This window comes from Apteryx mantelli, chromosome 6 (genome assembly GCF_036417845.1).
Source record: "Apteryx mantelli isolate bAptMan1 chromosome 6, bAptMan1.hap1, whole genome shotgun sequence".
NCBI lineage: Eukaryota > Metazoa > Chordata > Aves > Apterygiformes > Apterygidae > Apteryx > Apteryx mantelli.
In genome coordinates, this window is record NC_089983.1 from 44128443 (window position 1) to 44155253 (window position 26811).

General features: G+C 41.2%; 1 protein-coding gene across 1 annotated transcript in view; it reads left to right on the forward strand.

The window, feature by feature from the left end:
• The window catches only part of THSD7B (thrombospondin type 1 domain containing 7B), a 219498-nt gene that overhangs the window by 188271 nt on the left and 4416 nt on the right, over positions 1–26811 (forward strand). Inside the window, exons 17-25 of the mRNA XM_067298639.1 lie at positions 5648–5789; positions 7260–7375; positions 7833–7950; positions 14451–14596; positions 20362–20521; positions 21049–21222; positions 21320–21415; positions 22428–22510; positions 24129–24321. Coding sequence (XP_067154740.1) covers positions 5648–5789; positions 7260–7375; positions 7833–7950; positions 14451–14596; positions 20362–20521; positions 21049–21222; positions 21320–21415; positions 22428–22510; positions 24129–24321 — 1228 coding nt within the window. The remainder of the gene's footprint in view (positions 1–5647; positions 5790–7259; positions 7376–7832; positions 7951–14450; positions 14597–20361; positions 20522–21048; positions 21223–21319; positions 21416–22427; positions 22511–24128; positions 24322–26811) is intronic.

Sequence of the window (26811 nt, forward strand, 5' to 3'; positions counted from 1 at the left end):
TTCATTTTGCTTCAGAGATTTCATATTCGTTCCAGCTACAATAGTGTGTTCAGCCAGACATCATCACTTGATTGCTCAAAGAACCAGCTAAACAATCTGGAAACTGAAATCCTATCATCTCTGTTAAATATTCAGTGATCGAATAACATGCACTACCTGCGGTGTCTTGACTTTGTGTTCATCTGACTTGGAAATGTAATTAATTGACTTCAATTGAATTCATCAAAGCATGCTTAAAATGAGTTAATATGCAAGTTGTGCTACAAGTCCCTGAAATAATTATCTCAAATTTATTTTGTTAGCTCTCCGCTATCGTGGGGTAACAGTCATAGCCCCAGTATCAGATCTGAGTGGCCTCCGTGTTTGCATCAGCTGTTGGCATTTCTCGTAGCTAATTCTGAGAGGTCTGAAATTAGTTAATTATTCGAGGTTACATGTCTAGTGAGTGAGAACAGCTGTCCCTGTTGCAGGGAGCGTTTTCCACATGGATCAGTAGCAACGTGCAACGCTGAGGACTTGTAGCAATTGGGTTGTTATTCTCTTGGATCTGCTGTGTATGTGTAGGATTTAAATAACTGATCGTATGCAAAGTGGGACCAGGCCACACAGGTGACTCGCAGGTTTTTGGTAGCGGCTTTCGTCTGAGGCGTGAGGCTGCGTTGTTCGCGTTTGGAAATGCTTTCCCCTCCTCGGTCAGCTGGGAAAGACCTTGTGGGCTCGTTCGTGGACTTCGTGGCTCCTTGTGTGCCTTGCGGAAGTCTTCATCACAGCGTCACGCGTAGGTTTGGCAGAGGACCTGTAGTGTGGAGTTTGGATTAAAGCAATAACTGATATGGAGTTACATTTCTAGCCCGAGCGATAATTTACTTGGATGAAGCATGAGCCTTTTTGCTGGTCCAGGGCGTTTTTGGAAAAATGTGCACTGCTTCTTTCACGTATTTGTGACTTGAATTTTTTGTATGGCCTTATAAAAAAGTTAGTATCTGCTGCATTTTTTAGATTCCTAGTTCTGGTTTTATTTGTCTTTATTAATGATAATTTTAAAAAATAATTGTTACAGTGGGTGCAGGCAAGGTTTCAGAACTTAGATGCATCCCAGAAAGAAAAGGTGGGCATGAATTTTCATTTTCATTTCGTTTCATTCAGTGAATTTTCATTTTAAAAGACTGCTCGTGTTTGTTACAAAACATCTATATCTCCATGAATAATACGATAATGTCTCATTGCGCTGTTAAAGCTAGTTAAACCCATTACTGCAGATGCGTTTACCTTAGTTGAGGGTGGCTTGTTTCAGTACAAATAGCCTGGTAAATGCGAGGCGGCTAGCTATATATAGCGCAGTTTGCATTGTAGGAGCTATTTGATAAAGTAAACAGCTTTAAGGGCTGTCTAATGGATTACAACTTTTGTGCTGTACAATTATGATGCATTTGAAAGCCTCGATCAATGGGTAACATTTTAAATCAATCACAAAGAAGGTCGAACAGTGTATATTAGTGTGTAATATGTTAACAACTCTTATTCAGGAACTTAGCATTTATAACCTTACAGTTTTACGTTATTTAATATCCTTCTCTCCCAGAACAAACTTTCTGTGCTTTGTCTGCTCTCTTATTGCCTGGAGAAGAGGCCAGGTACATTCTTTGTGTGTGTTTATATCCCTCACTTTCTGTGTTAGCTTAAAATAGTGACAAGTGGTCATGGTGGAAAAATGTGATTGGCTGAAAAAAATATTAAAGATGCAGTAGTTACAGTGCCAAGAATTCCTCCATAGAAACAAGATGATGGCTTTTGTAACATCTGAAGTGAATGGTCCTTTGGGAAAACCTCTGATTCATTCCTTTCTTAATATGGTATGTACCTCTTGTTGCTTTAGAATATTTTGTTTCTGTAGTGGTTTATATAATTTAGTCTATAGATTGCTGTCCCTAGCTCAACTTTTTTCACACTTGATGGAAAAGGATAATGGAAATGGTGAGACTTAATACAATAAAGTAGGCTGGAACAGTATAGTTAGGTTTGTAAAGAAATTTATTGTGTCTATGTATGATGTCCTTACTCTGTAGGATATTAATTTGGGTCCTGAGTTAAGTCCTTATTATTATTTCCATCTAGAAATTAATTCCATCTTTACCACCGATATCAGAGGAGGCTTGTGCCTAAATTACACGCTCTGTTGATTACAATCATCGAGCAAGAATCTTGGGCTAAATCCAACAAACAACCTAGTTTTTAAAACTTAAATGTCAAATCGAGTTGGTGCCTAACCTTGACGGCTAAGGCCTAACTTAAAGTTCTCCAGGCCTCTGAACTTGTGCGTCTGTGTGGCACAGTTGCCCCCATTTCGTAGGTCTTGCTTTCTCTCTTGTGTCTATGACCAGTCAGAATCCATATCCCTCCTCCTGCTTTCCTCCATACATCTTATATCTGTTTATACACCTGGATGGCGTAGGAGGTGGGTTTCGGTTATCCTGACTGGAGGCAGAAATTGGACGAAGGATTTCCACTTGCCGAGCAGGTAGTGAACTCTCATAATCCCCAAGTTAAGCAAGAATTACTTGAATGGAACCTCAGTTCTCCTGGAAGATCAGGAATAGGTGCCAACTTTTATCATTTTCTTCATTTGCAAGAATATTCAGAATCTACAGCTTCTGTAGTCTTGTCTAGTTCTTAATTAATTCTGTGCTAACTACTTACTTTAATTACTCAAATCATCTTCCTTTCCTTTCTTTTGCTGCCTTTTCTGTATTATTACTGATAACACTGTTTCTGTCCTACCTCCTAAAAAATGTAATTTGTAATCAGTGGTGATTAGTTTTTCTCTCAGTATTTTTTAAGATCCAAATTCAGGACTAGATCCATACAGTTATTAGAGATAGCAGTGATGATAACGGTGACATAATACCTTCTTCCCGGTATCTTGCACACTTCTTTATTTCTTCCTAATACACTCTGTAACCCCCCACTGGAAATAATCCCTCTTCTTTAACTTTTACTGTTCACATCCCCTAACTGTTAAGCCATTCCTTGTTTCTATCACACAGTAAATATTTAATTCTTCTGGGCTGGGATTTTTGAAGGATCCTACAGGAGCTGTGCACCTAAGCCCATTGGGATTCCAGGGCAGTTGGATCCTCGGCTCCCTCTTGCTCCTTTGAAAATCCCAGCTTTCATCTTTTGCTTTGCAAGTCATTCCCTCCTGCTGCTTGTTCAGTTCCATATATATTTGGCTCAATTTTTTACATAGTTAACTTGAAAGAGTAAGGCCAGAAAATCAATTATAAAACTAAATTGACTTCTCAATTGACGTAGAGAGAAATTCAACAAATAATATTACAGGATATTAGTTACAGTTTGCAGACTTTGAATTCCTGCATGTTCCCCGCGTACTCAGCTTGATTAAACGAGCACTTTTCCTACAGAGATTCTTTATTATTCAAACCCGGGAAGAGTGGGTTGCTTATCGTATAAGCTGGCTTCTGCACAACATGGCTCATCAGCGCGGTCCGAACGGCAGCTCCGGAGCTGCGGTAGACGAGTCATTTATTTGTACGCTGGCGAGCACGAGCTATGCTTTGCTGTGTTTGAGTCGCGGCCGTTCCGCTGTTCTGCTCCCCGCTGGGAAGGCGTCGGAGAGGGAGGATAGTGCTGCTGCCCGGCGGCGCTGGGGGCTGCGGGACGGGGGGTACGCGGCCAGCGCCGCCGTGCATCAGTGCCCTATGGTCGAGCACAACGGGGCGCGTGTTAGGCAGAGGCGGGGGAAGGCTGTTTTATTAAAAGCATTCGCTTATCTACAAATGATGCATATTTTCTGGCTGCAGGTTCTTATTTTGAAGGAAGCAAGAGCAGGTGTTTCAGAGCTGTTCTTTCACAGAATTTATTGAGTCCCCACCACACACACGCACACCTTGGTAACATAATGCATAAAAACACTAATTAAGGGTAGCTACTGAGATACCGTCTTTGTTTGTTTGTTTGTTTGTTTTAAATTGTCAAATCATTGACGTTATTAGCCCTCATCGTGAGGATGAACAATCAGATTAGTTGCTGAAAAGGTAGCAAACTGTTGGCAAACGCTTAGCATAGGTGTAATTTTCAGATGATTAAGAATAATTGGTTATTTTAGATGACCAGGGATATTTGAATAAGATTGCCATTTAAAATGATTTGACAAGATGATGTATCAGCAATAAGAGCATAACAGAATTCCCTTCACATAGTATAAGCATAAGGAAAATAGGCCTTGACAGCTTAAAGACTGGACCAGACCTTTTTCTGATTGTACTGATTTTTATTCTGTCTAGTTATGCTATCATCCGTGCAACTAATCCTGTTTACAGCAGTCTGAGATCTAGATTTATGCTGTAATGCCATGACATTTCTTTTTAATATTCACAATGAAGGAATTATCCATACTTTTGCCCATGCAGAGTTTAGTGTTTGCAGGCAGTTGCATGTTAATAGATCTGTGGTTTTAAATTGTTAGTTAATTTTTGTATTAAAGTACTCTATAGAAAAAACACATTTTAAATTTCCAAGCATTTATGAAAATAACATATTTCTACTTGCAGTGTTTTCTGGGTTTTCCTGCTGTTCCTGAGAAATCTTCAGCTCTAATGAGAGACTGTTAGGAATTATATGGGTCATCTTGTTCAGTTAAATTGCTCTGAAAACTCTTAGTAAGGATTTCTTTCCATCAGGTTTGCTGGGACCGCTTGTGCGTTCCTGCTGGCCTGGTCCGTGGGAACGGCGCTGCGTTTCCGTGGGCCAGCACCCTTCCCCGGGCCCCTTTTCCCAGCCCAGCCTTGCAGCTTAAATGGCTGTTCTGTGCTCACTTAACGACGTCAGCTTCAGAATAAGCTTATTTAGGCTTTTCCGCCATTACGGTTAAAAACAGCTGTTTTTCGTGCTCTTCAGCCCCGATTAGCCCTGTCCAGTGTCAGGAGCGTTTCATCCTTGGAGCTGCTGTTGCCTGCTCGGGAGGGAATGAAGAGAGGCCTCAGTTCGTTTGCATCCGCGTGAAAACGCAGCCAGGCGAAGCCGGGTTTATGCGTGCAGTCTGGCATCAGCACACGCTTTGGAAAGCGCCGCCGTCCCATCGACAGCGTCATAACTGATGTGCAATGGCAGATGTCCTTCCTGTAAATGGAAGGTTTGCTATAACATCTACTATTGCTTAAAAACGCGCTAATTGTGCCCGAAATCTTTGGAACTTTTTCAACTTGTGAATAAGTAGAGGTCATATCGTTACTGCTTTATAGTGATTCAGATGGTCCTGCTATTAAAGATTTTTTTCCCAAATGATACTACATATTTAAACTGGGGTACTTAGGCTGGTACCGGCATACTGGTAGTGTTTTTTTTTTTTTTTTTTTTTGACTCATGAGACTCAAATACTAATCGCCTGCTCTGTCTCGCCTTGGAAGACTTCTGCTGCGGACCCACCACCATCTTTCACAGCAGCAAAGCAGGGTCTGGTACTGCTACAACCAGCAGGGAAGTACGTTCTGCGTGCTTCGGTCTAAGTAGCTTTACAAATATAATTATATCGTGCCTAACGTGGCAGCGGATGTGAATGCGACAAGCCCAGCCCGTCCACGTCTGTAGTATTTCCTGAGGTCTCTTCTACCCTCCGTCACTTTCCTAGGTGTGTGACCCGAATGCCATGCAGTTACGAACACGGCAAGTGCTACGGTCCTCGGTCGCTACGAAGCCCTGCCCTGAAGGTTCACAGATGAAGCCGTGTATTCTGAACCAAAATTGCTTCCAATATCACTATAACCTGACAGGTAGGTATGTGCGCTCCGATATGCTCTTAGCAGGGCGAATTCCAAAGTGACACCTTTCACTAAGTGATATTAAATTGAAATTTTGCTTTTCTAAATATCTCTATATGAAGGACCCTGACTTTCACCAGCTGCGTATTTAGTTATATTTGCTTGTGGTGTTTGTTAAAGGCTTGATATTTGAAGAGTTATGTTTAAACATCAGTGATTTCACTGAAGTTAATTACAGGCCTACGTTTTTACAGATTTGTGGATAAATGCACAATTTTACTACTTAAGTTGTCATTACAGGTACAGTAGAAATAAGTTCAGTTGGGTCTATTCTTTTTGGTGGATTATCAACAGAATTATTTATTCCATTATTGTCATATATATATATATATATATAAAATAAAATTACATATATAAGTTGCAGTTAAAAGTTCCATAGGATTCCAGTGCAGCCAATATTGCCAACAAAAGTATGATTTGAAGGCAATAGAAGTTATAATGATAGACATGGATATTTTGAGAGTACATTATTCAGAACCTTAATTAGAAACAATTAGATCTGTTTCAAACAAACCAGAAAAAAAACATGAAAAAAATCCTCTTTTTCTTTGACTAGCTCAGATAAATGAGAAAGACCGAAACTAAGATCTAAGATGAATTTGGGGGTGGGTGGAAAGGGAGACCAGAGCAGGAGAAAATGTTAACGTATAGGTCTGCATAGAAACAGAGCCTGTTTGAAGTAAAAGCCATAGAAACACATAGCATCATGATGCCTTTTCATCATCACGTTTCAGAAATGAAGAACGTTTATGTGTTTGTGTTTGTCAGAGGTGGAAGATGCAAAGTATTACACTTTCCTTTCATATGCTTCCTATTTGTTGGTGGTGTCTGGGAATTTTAGCCATTTTTGTTATGGTTTTTGTTCATTTTTAATGGTGTTTCAAGGCGTATTTCAGTTTAGTTGTATTCTGAACATCATAATTTTGGACAGGTAATAAGATGCATTTTTTTTCTACTAGAAATACTACTTTTATAAGTGTTAGAGCTTAGTTTGAAATAATTGAAAGCTTTGCTTTGAGACAAGAAATAGATTAAAACAGAGTTACTCTTCAGAAACTTCCATAGCTACTTTATCAAAGTGAAATTTTATTTCAGACAATGCAGTCTTGTATATGCGCCAGCTGGATTTAACTGATACACTTTATCGGCATTTAACAGTTTTCTGTGCGGTCTGATGTGTTAGTTTTGTTAGGGGAAATCTGAGCATGAAGCCATGAATTTCTCATCCAAGACTTGCTTTTTTTTTTTTTTTTTCTTTTTTTTAAAGTAACTTCCTTTTGCGTTTTGTTCTCGGGCTTGATTTAAGCTTCCGTGGTGAAGCACCGCATTAAGAAAGGATAATTAGCATGCTGAGCAAATAGATGTAAAACTGAGTTACAGCTCTGACCTGCTGGACTGAACCCTTTTGCTTTGTGCTTTCAGAGTGGAGCACGTGCCAGCTCGGTGCGAATGCGACTTGCGGGCCAGGAGTTAGGAGGCGCCTCCTGAGCTGTGTGCGCAGCGATGGCAAACCGGTGCATACGCGCCACTGCGAGCAGGTGAAGCCAAGGAACACGGCAGGGAAAGGCTTGAAGAATGCCTTCATTTCTAGAAAACTGATGTCTTCTGATACGCATCAAGACGCTATTTCGGAGTCATGGGCAAATTGTCTTTATTACTGGAATTGCAGTAATCGGGAATATTAATGTGCGTTAGTGCTCCTCGGCTCAAAAAGGGGGATTTTAGTATCAGAACAATGTGCCTGGGACACAGTGCTATAGGTCCTATATTACCCAGGTAGCACCAGAGAAGCCAGGGCAGGGAGATTATGACCCATCAAAGGTTTGTGAATCTTCCTTTCAAAATAAGACCCAAAGGTTTACAGATAGATGTAAAATTCTTCAAAATGATATGGCATTTTGCTGATTATATCCTCAGGAAAATTCCCTGTAAGTGGCGACACTGGGGTCTCGCCGGAGCCACTGCTTGTATTTAAATTTTGTTATTTTCTCGTAGGCTAACTTGGAAAAGCCCGTGAAGATGAGCACCGAGTGCCTCGTGGGATGCGTCGTGGACTGCCGGCTCTCGGCGTGGTCCGCCTGGTCGGAGTGCTCGCACACCTGCGGCGCCGGCGGTGAGTCCGCACCTCGCCTCCGGCCGCCCTCGCTCTCCGTGGTGCAGAGATGGCCCGTAAACGGGCACTCTCGCGTTAGCCCCCCGTCCTGCGCGTACCCACACAAACGCCAAAGAGAGGTGCAAGAGCACCGTATGTTTCTGAGTACATCAGAAAAAGTGGAATTGTTGCTTTGATTTGCGGTAAACCCTTCAAAAATGATCTTTGGAAATGTGTTTCAACAGTCCAAGAGGTTTTTCTGAAGTTTTTGTTTGTTTTTTGTTTTTTAAAAACAGGCTTTTTTCAAATGACTCCAAAATGAAAAATGCAGTTTAGGAAACAGGTAGACAAATGCCTGAAGTATTAACCCCTGAGATATGGGGAGAATTTATATAGAATTATTAGAAAAGCTAGTTAGAATTGCAGGATACTTATAAATAGATTAATAACTAAAAATCCTTTTGGTAGAGTTACTTTTAGTAAGATAATTGTATCATACTGAAGAAAAAACATTAAGAATATTGTTCATTATTTAGTGTAATGCCTCTGTCTCCATCTTGTAACCACAGATCCCTGGGTATCTGTATGATTCCAGTAACTTAAGCAAGTTTTTTTATAGTCAGTAATGCTTACCAGCATACGAAAAGCAAAAGGATAAGGACCCTATTTAATTTTATATGATTTAAAAAGTCCTCTGAGCGTTGACACAAGGAAATGCATTGTAGGATTTATTCAAAATAAGCCTGTGACATTATTTCCCAAGCTTCTGACGTGCTTTAGACATAAGCTAATCTTTAAGATTCAAGAGCCATAATACACCTTTCAATCAAATTCATTTGAGGTCAAGAAGAAAAAAGTTCTTAACTTCTGTAGTGTGGTCCCTTCACATGGATTTCAGAGATCAAAGCATGTTACAAAAAACGTAGTATTTGGATTATTGGTGTTCTTTCTCTGATGAGTTTTTAGTACTTCTATTAAAATAGTATCTGTTAACATAAATGAGTAATTCAAAGTACTGTTTTACCAACAACACACTAAGAATACTGTTAATTTCAAATACTATTTTTTTCTTCAAAATCTCTTTTGAAGTATTAATACTTATGTTGCCAAATGGACTTATATTACTTTTCTAAGTGTTAAGTCATTTACTAGAATAAATAGAACAACACCTGCAAAAGCAGGTTGTGGCTTCTTGGTGGCTTTTAGCATGCTAATGGATTATCCAGTGGAGCACTGACTAGCTCGTGCTATCTAATGGCTGAAGGTTTTTTCATCCTGAGCTCTTACGTTGCGTTGTCTGCAAAGGGATGTACTACTACTTAAGTAAAGGTATGCCTCATTTTCTGCTCCCAGCCCTAAAAATGCTTATGTGAAAATCCTAAAAACTGATCAAAGAGCTGATGGTTCCCCATGCATTTCAAAAGTAAACACACACTCTGTCTCCTGAGTCAGAGCTGGGCTTCTGCAGAGATCTGAGCCGACTGAACACAAGAGTGCCCTGCAGGAGCAGACCTCAGCCTTGCTGTGAATGACCTTGTTGTAGGTCCCCAAACTTGCTGAGACTACTTGAAACACATAGTCAAGCTCAAAGGCAGCTCAGTTTGAGTGACCTTCTGGCCCACCAAGAACACAAAGCTGTTACGCTACCAGCTAGCAAGCTGGCTTGTACGGTTCAAGCTGTACATTTGTGTGATTTAAAAGCCGTAGATATCATTCTACGAACCTGCGTCAGCTAAGGATCTACAAGAACTGGCTTAGAACGTGGGTCATGAGGAAGCCAAGCTTTGTTAGGTCCTTCTTGATCATTTGAATAGCTTAACCAAGAGTCTTTCAGTTCTCTTCCTGGAGTAGGAATGATTAGGAATTTGTGTCTGTTTGCTCCCTCAGTTATTCTGAATGCAGTGTATGTTGCTGTAGCCCCAATCCTGAGCCGAGTTTTGCTGCAGCAAGAAGCATCAAGCATGGACTTGCACTGATTTCAGACATAGCTGACTGAGGCACCTACCTACCCATCCTGTAGCTGTGGCCTTTGTGCCTTTCCAACAGCAGAAATTGAGACACCTTCATTTTAGTTTCTTTATGGTGTTCCAATTAGTTATAAATGCTGCTACTTTATAATATTAATAAAGAAGGCATTAATTATATATGCGTCTACAGGTGGTACCTCACAGATAAATATAGTGAGGATTCCCTGCCCAAATCTTCAGTGCTTGCAATGCCTAGAAAATCAACATGAGTTTCTCATTGTCATTTGTGAGAATAGGATTAAGCCTCAAATTAGATATAGAAAAACAAAGGATGACAGTAAAGAAGCTGTGGGAATAGGCTGTAGTAAGCACTGATTCTGCTTTCCTTTGCCAAATAAATAATTGCACACTATTTGATAAAGCTAAAATGTAGGGCATAAACGCTTGCTTCTCAGGAATGAATCACAGTGAATCATTTGCATGTACTGCTACTGGCTCTGCTCTTTCCGCTGTTCGCTCAGAATAAGATTCTGCTTCTCGGGCTTTTCTTGGAGAGTGTGTGGAGGGCCTGCTCAAGGGCCATAAACGACTTCAAAGAGAAACATAATTTAAATATCATCGAGATCAAAATTTACTGTTGCTGGATTTATGCTTTCATCTGTTTCTTGAGCAACATCGCTAACGTTTTTATTTCCGAGTTTCTTAACGTTTTTATTCTGGCTGTCTCTTCCAGTAACGTGGTTTGCTGTGATATATTTTAATGGCTGGTACCCTTTTTCCGCTCAGGTTTTATTTTATGGAACGCTGCGTCAAAACATGATGCGGTGCTACTGTATATGCGGCGCTGACATCTAATATGGTTCTGGTACACAGCAGCCGGAGGGGAACATATTGATTTTTATAACTAATGATGAGTCGAGTAGATCTCTCTTTCCTGCCTGTGCTGAGCCTACGGAGGTGTGTAGCTTGTATTTGCCTCTCGTAGCTGTGGGTCTGGGCAGCGCCTGTTCTGGGCGCTGCTTAGCTCTTGAGGCTGACATTGCTTTATGTAGTAGAGCTCCTCATACTTGCTGCTGTGCTGTTGTGAAAAGATTTATAATGCCATCTTAATGGATGATGTGCAAAAGGCCTGAATCAAAGTTACGGGAACAACACTTGTTAAGGAGCATCTCCAGCAAGCAGCATTTGCCGGTCCTGGCTGCTTTGGACCCGACCTGGCCTGACCTCCCAGGTTGTGTTTAAGGAACTTGATCCCTGCTCTAGTCTTGCGTTTGCGTAATAGGTTTGCATTTTATAGGCTCTGACCGCACTTGTTAAACAGATTAAACACGTCGGTAATTTTGACTTGGATTAGCTCTAGCAGAAATTTTAATCATCTCGGTTTCAGCTGTGTAGCGTTACTTTGTGGGGATAAAACGCAAGGAACGGCACAAAATTTTTCGGTTAAAAATGCTAGCCTTCTGATCTGAAAACATGACCCTAAGTTTCTGAGATGAAATTTTAGCCACTGATCCCAAACAGCTTTTCAGAGACTGCTTAGAGCATTAACAAGTCCAGTGTCTTTTTCTCTTTCAAAAGTACTGGGAAATTTGAGGATATGAAGAAAACCTTCGCACTTTCAATTTTCAGCACACTTTCCGTCTTAATTTTCATGTCATTTAACGCTACAGAGCGGATGAAACAGAAATGTGGCTAGTTCATTGAGAAATTTAAGAAACAGTTCAAATTGCTTTGTCTATTCCAGAGATTGTAAAGGAAGCAAGTTGCAATTTCAGCTGTAGTGAAATTCTAGTCTCCATAGATATTAATAATTAAGATATTTGTACAGTAAAGACAAGTGGAGTTTTTCTGCTACTTGAGTCACAATTGAGCACCAGGATAACGTTTAAGGTGTGAGGGGAAAAAACCCTGGAGCCTGAAGAGATGCACTGCAGTGATTGTGCCCAAGGAAAATGGCCTTTTCAATGAAATCCCCTACCCTGCTCTTCCTGCTTTAGTGATTTATTCACAGCACAGCCAGAAAGGTGGTAGCAAAAATGAGTCAAACACCAGCTTACCATCGTGAATGCAGTGACTTTAAATGGTTCGGATAACCAGCTGCTGGAAAATAAAGCATAAATGAAAACAGAACAGTTGTTAAATTCCTCTTAAAAGGAAAATAGTATTTTCCATTCAATGGTCTTGTCTTCTACTTTTTGCTAGAAAGATGTTAAGCAGAGTGAATAAGAGGAAACTATTTCTTTATTTTAAATAGTTTGATGAATGCTTCAAGGCTTGCAGTCTCGGGGTGCTAGGGCCTCGCCGCCATCCCTGCCGGCTGTCCAGCCTTAACGCCCTTCTCCCGTAGCGGAGGCCGGGAGCGTGCCTGGCTTCCCGCGGGGTGCCGCGGCGCGGAGCAGCCCCTCGCCTCGCCGGCGCTGCGCCCGGACGGGGTCGAAGGCAGGGAGAAGCAAGGCGCGATGGGGTCAGAGGGGCTGGAGCAGCAGGAGAGGAGCTTTCCCTGCCCTCGCGCCGGCTCCCGGCGAGCCGCAGGCACTGCTGCGTTTCCTTTGCTCACAGCCGGCAGGATCTTTTCCGCCCCATAATGTGTTCGAGTCTGTGACGGCTGATTGCACCGACGTGTGGGCAAGAGCTGTTATCATCGCTTCTACTGCAGACTCCCCAGGTCCGGGGGATTACAGTCAGAAAAGAAACTAGTTTTCAAATGGGTTTAAATGGGTTAAAAAATGGAATTCAAAGGGTCAGAGCGCGAGAATAGCGTTGTAAAGGTAAGAGGCCTTGCTAAGTTAGCTATCAGTAGCTTTTTCAGGTGAGTCTGCTTGTAATTTTTATGTGCCAGAATTTTTTTGGAGCCGCTTTCTGTAGACATCTGTGATGGCGGTTCCTAGAAGTGTGCCTTAAACACAGCTATGGTGCAGCTGATTAAAAAGCGCCTACATAAATAGCCGTAAGTAGGGCCTTCGCGCGTCGCGGAGGGTTTGCTTCCAGCATTTGGACTGACTCGCCTCCGCTCAAGACCGCGGCTAAATGCCTGCGGTACAGACGGCAGCGCCTGGGCACCATATGTTGTCTCTGTCCTTTACGGGGAGTTGCAATTAGGGCTTGCATCCGTCTTGTTGCGTGTGCTGCTCTGTGCCTGAGACCCTTTTCAGCTGCCTCTCGCATCCGTGCCTATCGAAAGTCGAGGCAGAAATGTTATCCCTAGCACAATTTTGGGCGTCCCACTGCATAAGGCTTTTTTCCTCTCTTCTTTTTAATTGTAGCCCGGATTCTAATTGAAACATTTTGAGAGAAAACATTCCTGGACTTAAATGGACAGCAAAGGAGAAGAAAATGGAATTGCTGTAACTTTAATGAATGTATTCAGCTTTATTATTTCAGAAGTGGTAACATAATTGCTTTTTCCATTCAGTAGCTGAAGAAGTTTTCACCAAAAATAAATAGGATTTTAATGGAAATTGTAGAAGTGGTTATGGATGGTAATAGCCATTAGAGTACTTGCAATTTTCAAATTAGATGCACATAATTGGTCATAAAAAGAAAATTTCATTTGTTAAAAATCTGTGGAAGCATATTGAATGTATAATGTTGGAAATGATGCTGTTATTTTCTTGTCATATTTAATAATCAGGATTTAGTCAAGTATTTAAATGTATTGCATAAACAAATAGTATATTTGGAAACATACAAAACATCAGTGACTAAACCACAGAATAAAAGATTTAGTAATTGCATCCATATTATCCAAGAGTTTTCCTGAATAATTACTTTCCCAACAGCTTTTTATTGGTGGAAAAATGAACTAGTAATAATGATAAGCCCATATAACTGCTCATCACAAAATCTGCCTTTATTTCTATTGATAAACTACACGTACGGGGTGTCATAGCAGCACTGTAGGTTTGTCAGCAATGCAGCAAGTCTCTATAAAAAAGATGAAACTTGTATATGGTGTTAATTAAAGAAAAGCCAAACTACTTTTAACTGCATTTTTATAAACTGTTGCTAGTTCACAGACATAAAATGACAAGCTTCTGTCCATAAAATCTCTCCGCAGCTGCCAGTATTAAAACAAAAGCAACAAAACAAAAAGCCCGCCCAGCCTGTTCGGCAGGGAGCACGCCACAGCTGTGATCACGCGGTGTCGCAGCTAAGGGTCTCCGTTAAAAACCCATGGCTTGGTTCTGCCGCGAGTCTGCTGGTGCGGACGGGGTGTTTTCGTGGGCTGGCCGTGACGCTGGCGCCTACTGGGGTCCGCACAGGCGGGTCTTTCTACGGGGCTGGGGCCTTAGTGAAGCCCCGGCCTCGTCTCCTTGTCCTCCGTGGGCACAGAAGAGAGGATGACGGTCCGGAGGAGGGGAGTTTGGGGCTGAAGAGAGAGAGAGGGGTTATAATAAAAAACAGGGGAGGAAGAAGCTTACGGAGAAGATGAAGCCACAGAGGACTGGGAGGGAGGAGAGCACCAATGTGGAAAGCTGCAGAGATGTGTAAGGGGGGAAAAAAAAAAAAAAGCAGCATCTTGCTCATCTTACGGTGTCTTCTCTCTCGGCGCAGGCCAAGCGGTGCGTTCGCGCGCCGTCGTGCTGCGGGCGCAGGGCGGAGGAAGGCCGTGCCCTGCTCAGCTCTCCCAGTACAGGCACTGTCCCGTCAAGCCGTGCTACCGCTGGGCTCTGGGAGAGTGGTCTCCGTGCCGGGTGGAGGTAAGGCTTTCTCGGACGCTCGCTAACTGCTCCCAGCGGTGCTGGTGCTTGATGTTAACAATAAAAATCATGGTAATGCGACAGAATTGATTTAGGCCGCTGTTCGTAGGTTTGAGGTGGGTTTTTTTTGTCATTGAAAGCGTTGATAAGATCCATGATAAAGCGGGGAAAGTTCAAGAACAGTAAACCTGCTCACATAATCTTCCAACTATCAAAAACTATTTATAACAATATGAGTTCTGGTACTGTAAGCTTATAGAGGTATTAAAAGAGATTTACAGAGTAAATGTGCTTGAGTGAGCATAGCCATGGTGACCTATAATTTAATTATATAAAATAACTCTAACACAAAAATAGATAGGCTAGTTTTCAGGAGCGTTTAGTGGGTTTTTTTTCTTTCTTTTTTTTTAAAGTGCTCTATAGGAGGTCTCTCCCTACAGGGTGTTAAGTACGATAGTGTAAGTTATGGTATGAAATGCTGATTTCTACTTTCTCCTAAGTGTGGCTATCTTTTTAATGATCTAAAAATGGCCGGAATAAATTGCCATGTGCTGCACACACACTCTGCACCTCTGCTTTGTCAGCACTGGAGTCTTCATTTTCTCACTACCCTTGAGTTGCATCAAGCTTGAATTGATTTTTTTTTTCCCCCTACACTTTTTCTCCTCTCCTTATCTGTTAGATCGTGTTTCATATATTTAAACACATTAGTTAGTAAGCCAGATTAAGTGGACATGAATCTCTTAGGCTGAAGTTTCCCAGGCAGAATGAAATCCACTCAGTCTGCCTGAAGCCGGCTTTGCAGAGATGCAGGTGAGGGAAGTGTGGCTGAAAAATCCCCTCCCCGATCCCAGGGCACAAGACCTCTGTGGGGATCTGCGGCTGCTTCTCCACATTGCAGAGTGTAGGAAAATAAGGCCAATAATGCATGTAAAGACACATCCCTTGTCTTTTGTGGCCTGCCCTCTAGCATGGTGTGGCTTCTTGAGTACCTACTCACTTTCTTGACAGAGGCAAAGCAGATGCAGGAGAGCATCTTAGAGCTGTACAGAGTGCTGCCGGTGGCATCACAGATATCTAGAATTTTTCCCAGGTGTTTATAAATGAAATCTGGACTGATATGATCGTTGGACAGTCCAAGATCAGAGAAGCAATTAAGGCCACCTTTCTTTCTCTGTTCCTGTATGGAATGACAACTCCTTGCAACTGAGGATGTGAATATGATCTGTGTATGTACTGCATACCTTATTTATTTATGTATAACATCCTCAACTACCATTTTGTCCACCTAAGGCAAGCAAATTCTGCTAAACATTAGGGAGGAGACCTTCAACCATAGGAAATAACATAGCTGATAATTCAGCTTCCATATTAATTCTTTTAACATCCTAGCATATTCCAGCTGAATAATGCATCTTGCAGAATAAAAATGTGTGCATCCAGAAGCCAGCTAAATTTCAGCTCAAAGCAAGTAATCATAACCTGCTCTAACCCAGATCTCATTCTGCACTCCCTGTGCGATACAGCTTGCTTCTCCTCTTAAATTACTGTGTTGTAGCTTCTCTACTCTTTGCTTTGTTTTTTGGAGAGGAGCCATTTTTTTCATGTCGAGTTCTCTTTAATGAGGTGCTTAGGAATTAAATGCAGTTCATAAATATAGGATGATTTATTCCTGTGCTTTTTTGGAAAAGAAGCTTAAGCTTGCTTTCTAAAGAAAGCTCTCAGAAGTCCTGTTTTCAAGGATAATTTGTTAAATAAGATAAATGCATACTATGGTAGAACCAAAATACGTATTATGAAAATGTCCTCCTGTAGTAATATAAACAGGGCACCTAATTATTAGGCTAAAATATTTCTTTCTTGTATTATGAGATAACTGAGAATGTATTTCTTAATCATAGAAGGACCATAAGTTGACTTCATGTGAATAATTAGAGGTTTTTGTGTGTTTAGGAATAGATCTTGCTAAGTGTTTTGTATTGCTGATTTTCACAGTACGTAAATCAGTGTGCTGCTGTCCATGAAATTACACATATCACGGGCACACCTCCAGCGGAGGGTGCTGCATCTGTGCTATGTTCAAGGGGATGCAGAACTTTGAAAATGGGCAATATAGCTAATCTTAAAGGGATACATTACATGAATTATTTTCCCACTGGAGCTGAAGTGTTTTACCCTGATAAGGAGGAAGAAAACAGTAAAAATTAGCAGTGGCTGACACTGTTCATAATTTTTCCAATAAGGGAATATAAGCCAAGTAACTAGACATTACCAAACACTAGCCACCTACAATTCCCAGGCTACGAACCCTTCCTTTTCTAAAGTGTTTTAAAAGCTGTCCCTTAAATGTGATCATATAGCACTTTTTTTTTATTAAGAATTTTTATGTAAGTCAGTGCTCATCACCATGAGCATCAACATGTGATGAGACTGGCATTGGCCAATCAACTCTTTACCTAAAATGACTGTGAACATGCACGAAACCCAGGTAAAAGCTGAAAAGAGAAAACTTTTCTTACAGTCATGTCCAGGCAAAGCATCTCATTAGGACCATCATCTGTTCGGTTACTAATGTGTTGTATGTGGCTGGTAATGCATCAGAGAGGGTGAAGTAAGAGCAGGTTTGTGTAGATGCTGTCATATGTCAGCATGTTAGCAAATTAAAAACATCTCTGGTTGTCAAAACACTATCTTAGGTTACACTTCTATTTGTTTAATTGTATCTCTTCTCTCTCCAAGCTAATAACTAAAAGTCCTAAGCGTTGCTGGCCAAACCTTCTCCTTGCTTTCTGGGTGGTCACGTGGGGTGAGGGGGGCTCGCAGGGGGAGGCTGCGTGCAGGGAGACTGGAGATCCCCAAACACGCGTAGGGAACCCTGGGCTCTCTGCGTGCTTGAAAGGGTCAGTGCGGGAATTTGTGCAGCCGCGGGGAGGGAAGTCCTGCCCGCTGGAAATCAGAGCCCTGCAGATTTCCTGCAAGGAGCTCATGACTCGAGAGAAAAATCCTGGTTCTGCGCAAACCTCAGATCATCACATCTACCAAGAAAGGGCATTTACAATACAGATTTGATCCCCAGAGTTCTGAATATTTGATAATCTGCTAGGCAATTCTCCTCTGATTAGGAGCTATTCACTGCAACCTCGTTGTGCCATTACTGTAGCAAACTTCCACTGATTCCACACCTATTAATTAGATCTTCAAATGTATAATTTTGGGGACATGAATAATTTTTAAGATGATATGAAAGTTAATATAGTGCTCCTGCATTGCTTATGACCTTGCCAGATGTACTGAAAAAGCCAGTGTCATATTCATCTGTAAATGACAGGGCAACGTTGCATCTTTTAAGTGTGTCATTGGGTTCTGTTGATTGCAAAAACAACCTTGCTGGTCTTGAATGAAAGCGAGTAAATGGAAGCCACTATTCAAAAGCTAACCTTTACCTTTTGAATTGTTTGAGATGCCATGGTTTTTATTTATTTCTTATTCTAAACATAGGAAAATATGAGTGTATTTCCAGTATTACATGGTAGAGGAATGAAGAATGTTGCCTTGAAGCGTGTTGCTTTTTGTAGTGGAGACTACCATACCAAAAGAAAATAGTTTATGAAAAAGAAAATAGTTTATTCATATTCATATATTTATATAACTATTTGTATATTTGCATAAATTTATGTTTATATATGTTATTTATAAAAGAATACATATCATTTTAAAAACTTTTTTTGTCCTTTCTAGTAATTGTCAGTCATTCCACGAGCCATTTCTTTGAGTTGGAAATACACTACGGTTTGATTAGTGCCCATATCCCCAGAGAATTTTCTCCACATCGTATTCTGTTTCCACCAGCAATTTCTAAGAACTCTAACCCAATTGACAGCTGCATGAGTTATTCACACACCATTAATCTGAGACCGCAATAGAGGTTTCGGTGGTGAAACAGTAATTTAGAACAGTAAGTTACATACTGACTAAAGTGAAACAGGGTGTTGAAAACTTGAAAATGTAGCTGCATATAGTAAATCTGCACTAATACTTCTCTAAGACACTTTTGATTAGCAACTGCTTTAAATCCAACTAGTTAGGCTCCTATTTTCATTTCATTGTGTGTCAGCAAAAGGAGGAATGCAGAAAATGAAAAAGGTACCACAGGTATATAGGAGAGCCGTTCTTGAGATTCTTGCTATCAAACATGCTGGTGAATAAATGTGCCTGGTAGGGAGCCATTCAGTTCTGCAGATGAAGTCCATTATTTTAAAAAAAATCTACTGCCAAGCGATCCAAGTAGCACTTCCCTCAGTTATACAAAGGCAATGTTTCACCTTTCTTCTTGAGTGTTATTTACTGAATTTTGTAAAGTGCCATTTCCACAAGGCTTAGGATGCACGTGCATAAAGCGTTACACAGATTTAAGGTGTGTACCTCAAACATCATTGCAACTCTGTTTGTCAGAAGTGGATTAAGGTGGCCTTGGTGCTTCAGTTCTTACAGCATCCTCAGTCCTTGATCGTCAGTTTAGCCAAACGATACTGGTTTTCCAGTAAAGGAAGCCTTTTTTAGCCAGTATTTTGGTATATTGCTAAGTGTTTCAGGACTGGGCTGAAGAGTGGCTCAGATGGAGTCTTCTGTTGCTTGTTCAGAGTTAATTCAGTGCTAACAGACCGTGGCTAACGTTGGAAGATAAGTCAGTAGAGTATGTGCAATGAATCAGTGATATCTGTCCACTTTGGAATCAATAACTGTCTGCACAATTAAGAAATTACACAAACATCCTAGTAGATGACAATCCTTGCAGTCAAATTAAAAGCACTGAAGAATTTTTGCTGTTGCAGATTTACACCATTCAAACACTCATATTGGACTGTATCATCAAAGGAGATGAATGGAAATGTCCATTCTTTGTGGCCAGGCTCTGCCCTTGGCTTCTTTAGAGTAGCTGAGAATTTTTGTTTTCAGTTAGCTTTTCAGTTAGTCTTAAGAATCAGTAAATTCATTAGCTCTAATCAAAGGCATGAAGGGTCAACCCCCAAGATAGCAATCTCCTCCAGGATGTTCATCATTTTTGGTACCCACCCCTTCTCCTAGGAGGTTCCAAGCTTTGCCATATGGGAAAAGACCAACTGTCCTAAAACAATGCTCTTTACATATCCTTTCCATTCATGCTGTGTGCTAGGCACAGGCTTCAAGTCCTGCATATTTGAATTGTTCCAGCTAATTCATTTCAGTATTACATTTTCTTTTGCTACTGTTAAAGAAAACTGTTCTTGCACTGCCCCAGAGCTGTGACCCTCTTCCACTCTGAACTGTGTTAATGCTGAGTACAGTAGTTCTCATCCATGCATAGCGTCCCATTGGCTCCCGGGGGCAAAGCTGCTAGCCAGGACCACGTGGAACAGAGCCACTGCACAGAAAGCTCCTGCCAGAGCTCTTCCTCATCTCCTCAGCTACTTGGTTCTTCCTGGACCTCCCAGGTGGAGAAGGAAAAGCACTTGTGTGCTGTTCTCCCACTTCGGTTATGATGTATTTTCCCATGCGGCTCTGCCGGCATGGGGAGAGGAATCTGGCAGTGCCCCTGGGTCTTGGCTTCAGTAGAGACATGCCTGGAGATCTCCATCTGTCCTTCTGTGACCTGGCATACCTGGAGGACTGTTCAGTCCAGGGACCAGATTTGTCTTTGAAGTCTTTTCAGGTGGAGTCAACCATGTTCTTCTGTGATGTGCCTATGTCAGCAGCATGTGTCTCTGTTCCTTTCTATTGTTTTATAGGGTGGACAGTGTGGAGATGGCTTCCAAGTCCGCAACCTCACATGTGTAGTGCATGATGCGTCTGTTTCTGATACCTCCAAACCAGTGGAAAATGCTTTATGTGGTGAGCTACCATCAAAAGAGAGTGTGCTGCAATTACCCTGTTCTGTGCCTTGCCCAGGTAAAGCCTTTGGGAAGTCGCAGTAGATTTCTGTCTGAGATAGCTTTTTGAGATAGAGATGCCTCTATAGTTCAGCAATTGTAGCTCATACTGGTAGAACAGCTGTTGTTCATTTTTTGTTTTATGTTAATTTACAAAAGTCAGAGTTATGCTCAGGCCTCCGTTGTTCAAGCTCATAGCCCCTGCTCAACTTCTGACATATGGCTGTGGTCAGACGATACGGGAAATTGTGCTGCAATCTCAGCTTAGGGAGCATTCCCAGCATTGAGCACTATCAGAGATACTACTAAGAACATGTAATTCAGCAGATCAGCTAATGCTCAGTCTGATGCTTCTAGATTGCTTGAAAAAGTCTTTCTTTCTTGGGAAGATAAGATACCATATGAAGCAGAAAATCTGAATAATGCCTATCATTGAGTGATAAACTGGTGGTATTTTGCTATTAAAGTTGATGTATACTTAGACTGTCCTTATCTTTTATGGCTGATTCCTTTTGATAACCCCTGATTTATTCATTCAATGTGTAGGTGATTGCCACCTGACAGAGTGGTCGGAGTGGAGCTCATGTGAGCTCACGTGCATTGGTGGCAGGAGCTTTGAGACAACAGGTCGCCAATCTCGATCAAGAACATTTATAGTTCAGGCTCTTGAGAACCAAGAGAGCTGTTCTGGACAAGTCATGGAAACGCAGCCTTGCTCAGGTAGCGTTGTCACAAGTCTGCTCTCTCCCATTCGAGAATTTCTTTTGATTTTGTTGCAATGTGAAGACTAATTGGTACTGATGTCTTTACACTGTAGGAGGGAAGTGTTACAACTATCTGTGGAAAACCAGCCTATGGCGAGAAAATGAACGCACTGTGTGGTGTCAGCGCTCAGATGGGATAAACGTCACAGGTATAGCCAAAAACTGCCACACACGATTGTGATTAAAAAGTCTTCATCCCGTTTTATTTCTTCCTCTGAATCAGCTGCTCGAAGGACAGTTGGAGTGCCTTTCTGCGTTCTTTCAGAATATCAATTCAGATTTGTGTGTAGGTAGGAATTCACCAACCTGTTATCAGGTCAGCATCACACATGTCATTAAATGAGAGTAATTGGGTGAGTTACTCCTATTGTTTGGTTGGTCACAGGAAGAAACGAGTGCACATATTAAAAGGCCTACCTGGTTTGCACAGCTGATAGCGCAACCTTTTTGTAACTGTAGAGAAAGGAAGAGAAAATTGCATGCATGGTAGAGAGCCCGGATTCTTTAACTCTTCTTCTGTTCCAGGCACAGGAATCTCAAATCACTCAGAGTTCAAACTGTGAGATTCCTGCTGTTCTTGTGACCTACAAAGTCTTCCTGTACATGATGAAAAGTGAAATTCATGGTCAGCACTTTGAAGCTCCATGACTTCTTGGCAAAGGCAATAGGGCTTGCACATCCTAGTTCTATTTATAATGACTTGTTACAATAATATACAAATTCTTATGTGCACGGGTTGCCAAGTAGTTAAGAATGCATTAACATTTTTTTATGCCTGTAGAAGCACAGACTTCCCCAAGTGAGGATGGGCTAAGGTGTTAATGTGGATTATGTCTTCTGATGTAGATAAGACATTAATGGGGATGAAGAAGATCTGCATCTAATTCCTGATTCTGTCCCCAACTTCCTATGTGGCTTGTGGCAAATTCCTTAATTCTGAATGTCTCCATTCTCCATTAGTAGGATGGATATGATAATAATTCCCTGCCTTGTTAAGGCAAATTAATTAATGTGATGCCTACAGATATTATGCTAATGAGCTCAATAGACTAGTATTTAACCATGTAGAATAAGCAAACAAGTAATACTTACACTATAGTGATCCAAGTCAAAAACATTGTAAAACCTACCCTTTAAAGTGCTCAATAATTTCTTTTACAGGAGGGTGTTCTCTTCAGACCAAACCGGCTGAAATTCAGCACTGCATTCCAGCATGCAGGAAACCATTCTCCTATTGCACAGAGGTAATTAGTTGCTGCAGAATATGATTGAGGAATTAACACTGCAAAAGCTATTCAGTTATCTTCTGTATCTCAAATGCATTTTAGGACCTTAGAAAATAGTTTAGTGTGCGCATAATACCACCTTGAGGAAGCTGCAGGAATTTCAGTCTGAAAGGAAACCTTCGCAAACCTGCGGAAACAAGCTGATGGTGTTATAATTTTGGATTTCTTTTTGTAGAGCAGTTTTGGAACCTCTTAGTTTAATTTTCATTAAACTCTATTGTTCTGTCACACAGCAAATGAAGACTGCTTAGAACTGGCTTGAGAGGAGATAAAAGCATACTTCCCTTTTCTCTCCTCCATGGACACAGAAAGCCCCTCTGTCTGTGAGGAAGCCATGGTAGCATGATCCCACTGTCCTCATGCTACCTCCTAAAGCAAAACCTGGAAGGGACCTCGTTTGCTGAAATGTTGAGCATCTGCAAAACCTGCTGAAGCCTTAAGGCATTGTCTCTCCTTTGCCACCCAGCAAACGCTAGGCACAGATTTCAAAATTGGCACTTCCTATAGTACCGCACTCCAGCGAAAAAGCTTCCCAAAATGGCTTATTGTTAGTCTCTGTGTCATCACTGTGACAGAATATAAAACCCAGACCCCTTCAACTAGCTGGGTTGCCGTTGGGGAGTAGTTGCTTGCTTCTGAAAATAGCCTCCACAGCTCTCAGCATCAGCTGGATATCTCGTGGGAGGAAGTACACATCGGAAACGAGCTCATGGGCAATTGAGTATGGCCATGGGGGTTGCTGTGAGAGCGCTGAGAGCCTGCAGGGATATAAAAGTGATGGGTAAACTGGCATTTATTATCTATAAAACCTCTTGAGATTCCATTTTCTGCCCAAAGCCTCTCAAGAGCTCAGGATCATCTACCAACAAATTGAGGAGGCTGTGGCAAAATGCTGAGGTCAAGAGTTAACTTCTGATCACAGATAATGTAAATCAATCACTTTTTTGGATTGTAACAAAAGATATCAGACCCTCAGACAGATGTTGTAATTATAAGATAATTAGCAAAGAAAGACAACCTAAGAAAGCTGTATTAAAGCAGACATCCAGAAAATCGAGCATCTATTTAGTGAGCCACAGACTTCTAAGAAACCTAGACTGATACAGGGCAATGGATATTTGGTCATAAGGACAATGCTTCATTTCAAGAAATACTGAAATGGAAATACTTTGGAATAAAGGGTTTGGATCTGGAGTCAGACTGTTTCTTTGTTAATCTTATCTAATGCCCAGCATGGTTAGCAGTAAAATTTTTATTGACAAGAGAGGTTGAGGATGAAGCCACAGATGCCTATGATTAAGCCTGTTAGAATGAAAATGCATGAAAATGGCTCCATGTTGGTCTTCTCTGTAATTACTGACTCTCTCTCAGCTAATACCCTATATACCTTTTTTCTTTTTGGTCTGAAATGGATTTGCAGGTACCAGTTCTTGGCTTGTTTGGTTTGGTGGAAGTTAACTTGCTGATCACATGTGCAGAAAGTAGTTCACAGTTTCTTCATAGTTTACCTACAATTTGCACTGTTCTGCAAGAGGATACTGTTTAGTTTAATATCGAATTCCCTTTTATCACCTAGAGAGGAGTCTGCGGATGTGAGCGAGGATATACAGAAATAATGAGATCAAATGGTTTCCTGGATTACTGCATGAAGGTACCAGGTTTAGAAGATAAGAAAGCTGATGTTAAGACTGTTGCTGGAAAAAATAAACCTGTCAACTCAAAAATGCATGACATTTTCAAAGGATGGTCTATTCAACCTTTTAATCCAGGTGAAAAACTTAAATATGAATGGAATAAATTTTCTTTACAACATTTCTGTTGAAGAAAGGTACATGCTTTGTAGATCATAACATCAGAGATTGTGTCTGGGAGCTGCAGAGCAGTCTTACAATTGCTAACTTGTGTGTCATCTTTCTTTCCTTTGTGGCTATATAAAATAATCGTAATCTCTTATGCTGAGTGATAGCGGAGACAAAATGAAGCAATAATATTTTGCAAAAGTGTACTCATATGTGATTTGGGGGGATGCTTACTATTATTATCTGATGATGTTTCTACAAACGTTGTGTTTGGACCGGGAAAGACATTGATCACTAGCACTTCAGAAGACTCAGAGCAGAAATACACATTAAGATTTCTTAAAAGAAGAGGTTGGTTTTTTTCTTGCCATGTTTCAAAAGTATATGAAAAAACAGGGTGGAAAATGTATGGACAGTTGAAGAGGCTAAAGTTTTAAGTGTTGAAGTTAAGACATTAAAAAAAAAAAAAAAAAAAAAAAAAGACATTCCCCCACTCCCCACCCCACTTCCCTGAAACAGGCAAGCTATGATATACCCAAATAGTGAGTCTTAAACTGGTCTTTTACTCTGGTGTCATAAAATGTTTCCCAGTTTGAACTGGCATACTGAATATGCCTAGACCGGCATACAGCATTGGAGCCATTGCTATAATATCTGATACCAGTTTGAGCATTACTATCCAGGTAACGTAACCAAGTAATCTTGAACAGTAGCCTAACTAAATGAGTGAGGTTGGGTAAAACTTGGGGAGTAGAAGTCTGCAGAAGCAAACATACCTGTTTGATCTTCTTGCTCTCACTGTATTTTTCTTCCCCACTTTTCACACACTTGCATTTTTGTTATTTTTTTTTGGTGAGTTTCTCATTTTAAAACTAATTTCACAACATTAATTTATTCAAAATAAATTTCTAAAATAGGAATGAAACTTTAAAATGGAAGACAAAAGTGTCAGGCATGTCAAAATGCATTAATTCTCCCCATGTTCTAAAATCCTCCCAGTGCCTCCTTCCCCGTACTCTGTGATGTGACATTGTGGTTGTTTCCTATTAGTTTGTAATGAACATGGGATTTTAGAAAACATGTAATGAAGAATTCTGCTACGGTATTCAAGGGGCCGTAACTCTGCCTGATATATGTGATCACACTTTGAATGTTACATTTACATATTTGATTTGCATACAGTAGTTACCCTTTGCATTGACAGTCTCAGAGCTAATAGAGCTTGGTCCAAAGCCTTTTAAAGTTGGCTGGGTTTAGATCAAACTCATCATCCAAAAGCCTACGCAGTTCACTAGCAGCTCGGGTCGCAGGTTTGGGGTTAATTGCCTTTTTGTCAGTGTCTGTAGACTTACTTAGGTGTCCCGTCTTCAGCTGATACCTTTGTGGGGTTAGCAAAAGGGAGAGAGGAGTAGGTGGATGCTACATCCCTCTCTCCAAATCAGCATTCAAGGCTGCAGCCCTGAAAGCTTGGCCTTGGTGCAGCATTGTGGTGGAGCTGGTTCTCCCTCAGGGGCAGGGAGAGAGAAAGAGGGTCTAAGGAGCTTTTACAAAGCATGGTATGATTTAATTTTTGGGGCAGAAATGTTACAGAAACACTACATGGCAAAGCAATAAAGAAGGCACATGTCTGCTAGGCAACCCCATGGAGCCCTGTAGGTATCTCTTCAGTCTGTTCCTCTATGTGTCCTTCAAACCACAGCTCAAGGCTAGTATGCTTCAGATCGTTCCCCTTCTTTGTCTAGCTTCATGACAAAATATGTAACTGCTCCCCTAAAACAAAGCTCTCAGGCTTACTAATGTGGGGAGTTGCAATAATTACTGCTAGCTACGCCAAGGAACCACTGTCACCAGTTATGCCCTCGACAGCGAGTCTATGGTGAACCTTCCTGTATGAATGGCGTTATAACACTCTTCAGTATGATAGCCCTTGACGTTTGTGTACTTCTAAGGCCTGGTATCTGTCAGGGGAAATGTATGTGCCTTTGTCTATTTAATTTGATTTCCCTTCCTGGTTATAGTTTGGAATGCAAATTTTATACCAATTTAATGAGACTGATGCTTTTGTTCTTTTAAATGTTCTGCAGGAGCGCACAGAACTGATTTTGAATCAGGCTGTGTTTTTCCTTTCTGTACCACGCTCTGAGAGGCCAGAGTTCAGGTACAAAAACTTTCTCGAGTTGAGAGGCAATTTAAATAGTATTGCTAAAATGTAGGCTGCAGGGCCCAATGCCTTTATACTGGGGATGGAGAGCATCTCTGCCTTCGTAGTGGACGTGGAGGGATGCCTTTCTCTTGCTGTGAAATCCCCTTTGCAGGACTGCTAAATGTTTTGTGGCCCCTCTCCAGTGGAGAGGGGCCACAAAATTCATACCTGGACTTTAGCACAAATTGTGGACGTGACACACTGAGCTCTTCTCACTTGGGAGATAGGCTACCAGTGTGCTGGGGAGAAGAGAAACT